At 43.6% G+C, this 10,000-nt stretch overlaps 1 protein-coding gene across 1 annotated transcript in view; it reads right to left on the bottom strand.

Moving 5' to 3' along the window:
* Positions 1-1,070: 1,070 nt before the first annotated feature.
* The window catches only part of Vps41 (VPS41 subunit of HOPS complex), a 162,947-nt gene continuing 154,017 nt past the window's right edge, over positions 1,071-10,000 (bottom strand). Inside the window, exons 26-29 of the mRNA XM_031359611.1 lie at positions 5,261-5,360; positions 5,117-5,161; positions 3,365-3,444; positions 1,071-1,754 (exon numbers count right to left, since the gene is read on the bottom strand). Coding sequence (XP_031215471.1) covers positions 1,674-1,754; positions 3,365-3,444; positions 5,117-5,161; positions 5,261-5,360 — 306 coding nt within the window. The 3' untranslated portion in view covers positions 1,071-1,673. The remainder of the gene's footprint in view (positions 1,755-3,364; positions 3,445-5,116; positions 5,162-5,260; positions 5,361-10,000) is intronic.

Genomic DNA, 10,000 nt, shown 5'->3' with positions numbered 1-10,000 from the left:
GCTGGTACACTGACTCCTGCTGAGCCTTTGTGTTTCTTCATGGGCAATCAGGCAACCTACTAAGAAGCTTCATACACAGCTGCAGGCTGGCTAAGGCTCATACAAGCCCTGTACATCACAGTTACTCTACAAGGTTTTGTTTTATAGGATTTCTATATTGTGACAAACAATTGGCTGAGAGTGTCTGAAATACTTTTCAATGATGAACACCAACTAGTAGGAAATTCTGGTTAAAAACAAATAAATAAAATGGCTGTCACTAGCTGGACAGTGGTGGTGCACGCGTTTAATCCCAGCACTTGGGAGGCAGAGGCAGGTGGATTTCTGAGTTCAAGGCCAGCCTGGTATACAGAGTGAGTTCCAGGACAGCCAGGGCTATGCAGAAAAACCCTGTCTTGAAAAATCAAAACCAAACCAAACAAAACCAAAACAACAACAACAACAAAAAAATGCTGTCACTAAGTAACTTTAAATTTGGCTAATTCAAACAGAGGGCTGATTTCTTCAAGGACAAGCATTTGTGCCTATAATCTCTGATAAAAGTGGGCCAAGCTGGCTTCAGACATGTTTTATTTATTTAAACGTTTTAAAATTATTTTATGTGTATCTGTGTCTTGGCTGGTTGTATGTCTGTGTACCACACACATGCATGGTGCCTACAGTGGCCAGAAGAACCTAAAGTTACAGACAGCTGAGTGACTATGTGGGCGCTGAGAATTAAACCCAGAACCTATGAAAGAGTAGTTAGTGCTCCTAATCACTGACATGCTTTCAGCTCTTCAGATCTGTTTTTAATGGGCTGGTCACAAATTACAAGGGAAGTGGCAAACCTTACTAAGCTGAACCTTTATACTAAATTGGAGACATTAAGAACAACAGAGCGTCAACCCTTCCAGGCAGTGAGACACATCTTAAGTGTAGTCTTGGCCCTTCTTTGGAGAGTCTCACTTAACTCTCACAGGGTCCCTGGCTTCCTCCTGACTTATCAACCACAGCTCCTCAGGTGCCAGAACTCACCTCTATTCCTTAAAGGGCACTTGTCTTCTTGCAACACAATAAAGGAATCACAATGAGAAAGGCAACATTTATTCATTCAACAAATATTGATTACCTGACGGGACCAGATAACTCAACTACCCAGAATGCACAGCATGTAAGTAGCGAACATAAAGCCATAGTACATCAGCTAATCAGATTCCCATGTCACTGAGCGAGGGTCACTTTTCAGCATTTTATTAAATGCATACTAGGAAGTTACCCACAATTGATGACAAACAACATAACCAGGCATGCCAGAACTGCTCCCAGCAGAACTTCTGGCTGGCTGTAGCTGGCAGGGTTCTCAGCAGTGCTTGGTGGTGTAACTAGGGTCTAATGAAGTCACTTCAAACTCTGAGACTTGGGTTTTCATTTGCTAACTAAATAAGCCAAATAAACAAATCATGAAATATTGATTATCAATCCAAATATTTCATGGCATGAGAATAGTTTTGACTTCTCCATCAGTGACAAGAAGCAGCTTTTGGAAGGAAGGTCTGGAGAAACAACTGACGTGGAGCACAGAGTAGCCCTATACACATCACTGAACAGCACTGGCGTTGACATAGCTGCTGTGGTCCAACAGTCACCCAGTGTAGAGTGGCAAAGGGCAGGCAGGCAAGCAGGCAGGCCACCTACTTCTTCATCTCCAGGATGGCACTCCCAGGCCCACGGTTCTTAGCACTACAGATGTTGCAGTACTGTGCAGGAGCATTCTGCAAACAGTTTAAAAACATGGGTTAAAAAATGTCTACTTTTACATTCAGAAATGTGATTCTGTCACCATTCAGGGAGTTGAGGGCTCGGAAGTGATGGAACTTCATTCCTAGCTCTGTAGAGGATGTTTTAACTCACACAGGACTCATGTTTCTATTACTCTGCAGCTCAAAGGACACAAGCACGAGGTGGGTAGATGGCTCAGTTAGTGAAATACAAGTATGAGGGCCTGAGTTCAAAGAAAACAAAATGGATGTGGTGGAACACACTTATAATCTCATGTGCTGGCACATGTATACATGGATCCTTGGGCTCTTATCAGCCAGTCTAGACGACCCGCTGAGTCCTCGGTCCCAGAGAGAAGACCCTGTTTCAAAGCTGACAGTTCCGGAGAAAGGACATCTGAGGTAGGCATCTGGCCTCTACATGTATGTACAAACACATGCACATGTATTCACAAATGTCTAAAAGGGAGTGGGGTGGGGGGCATCACAGTAGAACCAGCTTTGTGTAGCCAGGATAACAGAATCATGCCACACAAAGCAGGCCAAAACACCTCCACTAATTTCTAAGTGTTTTCTACCACACAGTCCACTGCTCAGGAGTCATCAAGCCAATAACATGAATTCACACAAGTGGGTATGATCTTATGTGAACTATAGTACACTGTATCTGTCACATTTGAAAAGTAAACAATATACCTATGTGATAAAAAAAGAAAGCTGGCTTCTGAGAGGATACCTGTACCCCATTCAGATACCAGAGCCCACAGATACCAATTCCTTCTGTTCTGGTTAGTTTTTAAGTCTTTTCCCTCAACTTGACAGGAGTTACAACCCTCAGAGAAGAGGGAACCTCAGGTGAGGAACTGCCTCTATTACACTGGCCCGTAGGTACATCTGTTGAGGCATTTTCTTAGTAATTGATGTGGGAGGGTCAAGCTGTGCAGTTAGTACCACTAGTAGGCAGATGGTCCTAGGTTCTGGTCAAGCAAGTATCCATGTTCTTCTGCGGTCTCTGCTTCAGTTCTTGCCTCTATATTTCTGCCTTGGCTTCCCTCCATGATGGACTATAACTTGTAGGCAAAACCAAAAACCCCCCCAAAAAAACCCCCAAAACCAAAAAACCTAAACAAACAAACAAAAAACCCATAAACCAACCCTTTCATGCCAAAGTTGGGGTTTTGTTAGTGTTTTTTTTTTTAAATTAACAAACAAGCAAACTAGAATACCTTTAAACACAAAGGCAGATAGCTTATGGATATTTCCCGTATGTTTAAAACATCTGTGGTTACTTATAATACCAAATACAATGTAATGCTTATAAACAGTTGCACTTTTGTTAGGGAATAAATACAAAAAAGGAAAATTGTACAATTTTAGTACAGTGCAGCTTTTCTCCAGGATTGCTGATGTAAAGTTGCATGGATGCAGAGCAAGGTTGGTTCAATCCATGGATGTAGAATCCAGGGACTGAGCAAGATGCAGAGGACCAAGTGTCCGTGTAATACAATTAAGAAAGCTGGAACCATAGGATGCTGGGTTCTAGTCGCGGTTGCTGTGATTACATCTTCTGTTTTCATTTGGCAGTGGATGGGCTGACAACTTACCATGCTTGACATAGGTAGGCACTCCTTGTGGAACATGTGGCGACAATGGAAGACCACCACACTGAAGGGCTTCGCTGCATCTGCAAGGGACAGGGACAGAAGGAGAACTCAGTATAACAGGCAGACCAGGAAAGGGTTAAGCCAGCTGTGAGAGAATTTGCCAGCATCAGGCTCCTTTGACGAGGCTTCTTTATTTTATTTATTTATTTATTTATTTATTTATTTTGTTTTTTTCGAGACAGGGTTTCTCTGTGTAGCCCTGGCTGTCCTGGAAATCACTCTGTAAACCAGGCTGGCCTTGAACTCAGAAATCCACCTGTCTCTGCCTCCCAAGTGCTGGGATTAAAGGCATGAGACACCACCGCCCAGCCGAGGCTTCTTTCCAAGAGCAACTGGAGGGGTGAGGAGCGCAAGCACAGGGCTGGTATAGAATCATCTGGCTACGAACTGCAATTTACAGGCTACTTACTCGACCTCAGCATCAGGTACCAAGATAACTAACACAGCACAGTTTCACAGCAAATGTGATGTTCATTTGAAAAAGTAGAATATCTGTGTCTCTGTATGTGTCCTGACCATGACTCCAACTGCCACAGACTGAAATCAAGTGTGTAGCTTGAAAAAAAATGTTTTTCAGTTCATCTTTGCTTTGCCAAGATCTCTTGCTGAGGCCAGAGGCAGAATGGGTTAGGACCCCAGGCTTTCTATACTTACTACACTTCTGTTTAATCAGGTCCTCTCATCTGCTTCTGTTGTGTGGTCAGATGAGCTCTGGTAAGACCTACTGCCAGCCACAGGAGAAGCTGAGGATTGAACTTTACAGGGCATCCGAGATCCCTTTCACTGAAAGGCCACCTCATGCGCTATAGTTTACAGAAGCGATGAAAATACGAACCTGCTCCCTCGGGAAGAGCACTTGTGTGGAATGACTTCCCATGCCCTACGAGCTGTGGAACACACAGTTCCTAAGGGACACCTGTGAGCAGCGATTCTCGTGCTGACTTTGCATTTTAGAGCACCCTGACTTTGACACTATGAGTTGCTTTTCTCACATCTGAATGACTGATACAGACCATTTTATTACTATGACAATCTACCAAGACAAAGAGACAGAAGCTGTCTCCTTCAGTGAGTCAGGCAGTTTGATGTTGAGTACTGTTTCCAATGAAGACAGTCTGGGTGCCGAGAAGTACAGTGAAGATGAAGGCTCTCATCACTGCCCATAGATATCCATATGGGTCTTTCCCTCAGAACAGATATATGTGGACTGATGGCTAGGTTTTCATCTGGCTTTGCTTTACTTTTGAAGATTCTCAAAGAACAGCCCCTTACTGGATCCATTAGCATCACCTTCTTGGAAGTACTGGCTCTCAGGCCATGGCCAGGTTTGAAGAACCCCGTGGGTTCTTGCAGAGCTTGCAGATGCCCGTACTCTACTCCATCAGGAGCAGCAGCATCCACAAGAGCAGGGAAGCGGCTGAAATCCTTCAACTATGAAGCCGTATAATTTTCAGGCAGTGATTAGCTAGTTTCAAAATCTTTTCTTTTTGTATTTTTGAAACAGGATTTCTCTGTATAATCCTGGCTGTCCTGGAACTCACTCTGTAGACCAGCCTGGCCTCAAACTCTGCCCTGACTCTGCCTTCCAAGGGCTGGGATTAAAGGTGTGTGCCACCATCGCCCCGTCAAAATCTTAATTCCACTCATTGTGAACCTGTGTTTGGGAAATGATTTACCCTCTAAGCATCTTACCTGTTGGGAGGATGGGAGAAAGGCACGACTCACAGATATTCTCTTCTGTAAGAAAGCACACATCACAGGTTAAGCACAGTACCATTTGCGAGGCCTCTCTGGAAAGCATGGTTCAGGGCTCAGTGTTCTTCCGGGTTTACCCACCATCGACCAGAACGCCTTTCATTTGGGTTCGGTGCATTTTTTTCAGCAAAGACAACGAGTCAGCTACGAGGATTTTCTTGCAGCCTTCCCGAAGCAGAATCTAATGTACATGTTTAAAAGAAAGACCATTTAGTAACTAAAGTGTGTGTGCATCTGAGAAATCAGACAATGCCAGAGACATTTACTCCTTTGCCCACCAAACTGTCAAATAAGCCAGGAATTATTCCTTGCAATTTACTTGTTTTTTTATGAGTACATTGTGGCATTGGTAAAATCAAATACAAATCCCGAAGTCCTGTAAAGACTAAAAATCTACTGCTCTCTACTGCATGTGGTTGCCACAGAGGGCCATGGTGAATTGCTGGCCCTTTTGGTTTTGAATGACTCAAGAGCCAACCTTTAGATCTTTGTACAGGATGGAAGACTCATCATTTCAAAGCCATCTAGTCATTCAATAAACCTATCTACTCCCTGACAAATGTTGGGTCCATAATGAGCAAGGCAGTAGGTACAGATGAGAAACGTGCAGAGAAGCCTGTGCCTACCTGTGCCTGTAGGTCACTGTATGAGCTCCGGTACCCCCTTGGCTTCTTCACACTGATGTCACTCAGTTCAAAACCTAGATATGCAATTTTCTTCTACAGTGTAAATGGACACCACTGGGAATGGGAGTGGGTGCAAGCAACCATGGGCTCCATAGCAACCACACACAATGACCTGAATTCCCCTGCAAACTCCAAGAACTTCAGCCTTGGATGATGATAGCTAGAGGATGCCCCCAGTCAGCTCTGGGTGATTCCAGCTAGAGGCTGCCTCAAGTTACATGACAGGACACATTTGGGACCCAAATTGACAATTATAGTTCTGCACCTGTGGCTTTGAGTGTTTGTAAGACGCAAGACTTTGTGATTTTAATGTTCTTACATCTACTTTTAGAGGGGCTCTCCTCCATTTCTGTTACATCCCCTCTTCACTTCAGTTATCCATCGGACTCCTGGCAGCCTCTGCCTGGGGACTAACACCTGGGAGCTAAGACAGATGCTCTCTGTTGTTTGTTTGTCTTTGAAGAAGCCACCTGAGCACACCCACCGCCTGCCAGCCAGCCATCTGAAGATCTTCTGAACCTGGGGACTTTGGCACCTTAACTTTCTTTGTAATGTAATCTAGAGACTTGTTTTCAGTTTCTCCTGTGACTATAAAAACCCTGGTTTATTCTCAGTAAAGTGGAGCCTCCCTCTCTTTCAGGTCTTTTATTCCCTCTTGGCTGAGTAGAACCCTGTTCTTGAAACTTCGGGCAGTTTCACATTTCCATCCTTTTTATGAAAATGTGTTTTATTCTATAGGGATCCCCTTGGCCCAACCCCAGCAAATGCTAGGGGTTTATAGATGTGCTTAAGTTAATTGCTCTGTCAGATTCTACTAGAAATGCAACATTATTTTTGTTTTCATTAAAAGAGATGTTAAGAGGGCCTCATATTAGCTGGTGTATGCTGTTCAGTTGATGGCTCAGTGTCTGAGAGATCTTGGGAGCCCAGATAAGTTGAGACTGCTGGTCCTCCTACAGGGTCGCCCTCCTCCTCAGCTTCTTCCAGTCTTTCCCTAATTCAACCACAGGGGTCCCTGGTTTCTGTCCATTGGTTGGGTGTAAGTATCTGCACCTTATTCTTTCAGCTGCTTGTTGGGCCTCTCAGAGGGCAGTTAGACAGCAGAGAACTGCCTGGTCTGGCCTTAGTGACAGAAGAGGCACCTAACCCTCGAGAGACTTGAGGCCCCTGGGAATGGGGAGTGGGGTCTGGTGGGGTGGGGACATCCCCTTGTAGATAGGGGTGGGGTGGTGGGGGAGGAGGTATGGGATGAGGAACAGTCAGAGGACAGACCAGGAGGGGGATAAAGACTGGACTATAAAATCTATATTAAATAATAATAATAATAATAATAATAATAATAATAATAAAGAAAATAACAACAAAACCCAATTAAAAAAAGAGATGTCTCAAAAAACCAAAAAAAAAAAAAAAAGATGCTAATGTTCTTTATCAGAAGTCATTACAGCATGCAGAAAGACAATGAAAAACAATATACCAAGAAAGTTATCTACAAAATATTGATGATGACAAACTTTCAGAAAATTGATCAGTAAGTCGGTGAGGCCGCTGGCCTCCAGCATCTAACTAGTCAGCTCAGTTTTAGCGTCTCTGGTGTGGGCTCTGGAAGCACTGTGACATTGCCCAGACAATGCCTGGGCAGTGACGGACGGAGGGTACAGCCTGTGGCACCAACATAGGCCATAGGCTGCAAAGAAAGCAGAAAAGCCTAAGGACAAAGCATTTTCTAAGCAGGTACAGCCTGCCTGCTCACAGACAGTATTGCCTAGGAACACTGTCAGTTGTCAAGAGTTAAGAACCCACGAGAAGGAAAAGTATAGTGAGACTTTTTGCCTAATTTGATCAAAAACCAAGGTTCTACACCAGAGAGAGAGAGAGAGAGAGAGAGAGAGAGAGAGAGAGAGAGAGAGAGAGAGAGAGAGAGAGAGAAGAAAATCCTAAGTGTCGCTGACATGACCTAGTAAGGCAATAATCAGAAGGTGAGAGTCCCTTGACAACAGTCTTTGGCTCAGCATCAGCAATAGTCTCAGGCAGCCAGTGAGCCAGTGCCTTAGACAACAACAGTGCACTGCTGTGGGAGTGCTCTCATTTCTGTGCTGGTTTGTGGGGAGCTGCAGCTGCCACCCTATATACATATATATATTGAACACCTGGTCTCTGGCCAGAGCAGAGAGCATTGAGATAAACAGGCCTTAGTTGGGAAAGCTGTGTGCCTCTAGTTTGTGATGCAAGCTGGCATGATTTCCCACAGCCTATTATGCTTTGCCACATAGCTGATGCTGATTGGGACCAGGGAAAGTATTTAACCCACAAGGGCTGGGGGGCTGGAGAGAGAATAGAATTAGGGGTAAGTATGTAAGGATAGATATAGATAGATAGAGATAGAGATAGATAGAATTAGGGCTGGTGATGGGTTATGTAAGATTTAGGAGTAAGTATTTAGAATTGGGGCTGGTAATGGAATAGGAGTAAGTAAGAAGAAAGAAGTAAGATGTAAGGATAGATGTAAGATATAGAATTAGGAATAAGTATGTAACTAATAAGATGTAACTAATAAGATGTAAGTAGTAATAAGTAAGATGTAAGAAGAAGATATAGAAGAATATAAAAGAAGCTAGCTAGTAAGAAGAAGTAAATATGAAGGTTCCTGATTAAACTGCATGGAGAAGGGCTTGGTGTTTGCCTCCTTACTTCTAACTGGACGGGTAAGGCGGCCGACACTGGTTTCCCTCTGATGTCACTTTCAGAAATGAAAATCAGTTTGAACTGTTAAATAGAAGAAAGAGAAGAGGCAGGGTTGGTTCATGTATGGAGCTGACACAAAGATGGACTTCACTAAGGAAAAGGGCACTGAGACCACAGGAGTTATGATCAGAAGAGTATGAGAAAGGGTCACTTCATTCTATCAGCGACAACAACATGAGTGGTAAGGAGTGGCTTCCTTTCAGGCATGGGATTGGAATGGGGAGAACTATGAAAAATTCCTAAACAAAGGAAAATGTCTGAGTCTTGTTTCCTTTGGGGAGATGGTAGAAATTCGTCAATACATGATTTAGTCTGGACTGGCCGCCATGATAGGAACATGGAGGAGCCAGGTACCAGGATAGAACATGCAAACTAGGAGTTGTAAAATCACAGCACCGTAGCTTAACTTTCCCAAAGACAGTTTGCAGGCTGTGGGGTCTGGCCTTCCAGAGTGATGAGTGTATTAAAGCATCAGGCTTATGAGCTAACAGAGACATCTCTGTATCTGTGAGATCTCACCATCTGGCCAATAAGAGTCTCATGATTACCAAGCCGGCTTAGCAACACTTCTGGTGTAAGAACCCTGTCCAAGATAAAGTATTGCCTTCTATCAACTTCATAATACTATTTCTATCTCAAAAAATATTTATTGACATTACTCAGAAGGAACAATATTACTTTTGAGGAATTCTTCTTCCTTATGGAAGGTCCTTCTATTGTCCCCAGATTAGCCACTTTTAAGAACCAACTTCTTCCCTCATCCTTTCAACCACCCTTTTTCCTTTCCATGGTCCCTTTGTCCTTTGTTTAAAGAAGCAAGCTACAAGTACAATCAATAGTCCATATTCCATGAATGAGAACATACTTATGGTGTTGACAACTGACAAGAGACTTTAGATTTGCTCCGTATTTTCCTCTATAGCACATCACCATGGATGATTCCAAGTAAATGGAAAATTCTAGCCCCACATATATATCACAAAGCAATAAAGAACCACATATCAGAGAAATCATTATGGTTCTGTACAAACAGCTGCTGTGGGGGCTGCGCTAGAAAAACTGCCAAGTTTCCGCAGTTTTTATTTGAAAAGACTCTCCACACTGGGATTTTGCTGGCTTTGCCTTATTCAGTTTGCATGTGCTTGTCCTCAGAATGCAACTGGCTGCCAGCTACCTAGCATCCAAGCCCCATGGCTTTCCTCCCTAGCATCCAAGCCCCATGGCTTTCCTCACTTGCAGCCTGGCCATGGCCGTTGGTGTCATGGACTTCAATTCCGCTTGGGCAGCTTTGCTCTTGTTGGATTATTACCAAAGATGACTAAGCAAGCCCAGATAGAAAAAGAAATGGAAAAGATAAACTCAAAGGTTTGCTTTTCAGTTTAAAAAAAAA

Source organism: Mastomys coucha, unplaced genomic scaffold (genome assembly GCF_008632895.1).
Source record: "Mastomys coucha isolate ucsf_1 unplaced genomic scaffold, UCSF_Mcou_1 pScaffold7, whole genome shotgun sequence".
Taxonomy (NCBI): Eukaryota; Metazoa; Chordata; class Mammalia; order Rodentia; family Muridae; genus Mastomys; species Mastomys coucha.
The sequence above is the reverse complement of the archived record's forward strand: the minus strand, read 5'-3'. Positions and strand labels throughout refer to the sequence as shown.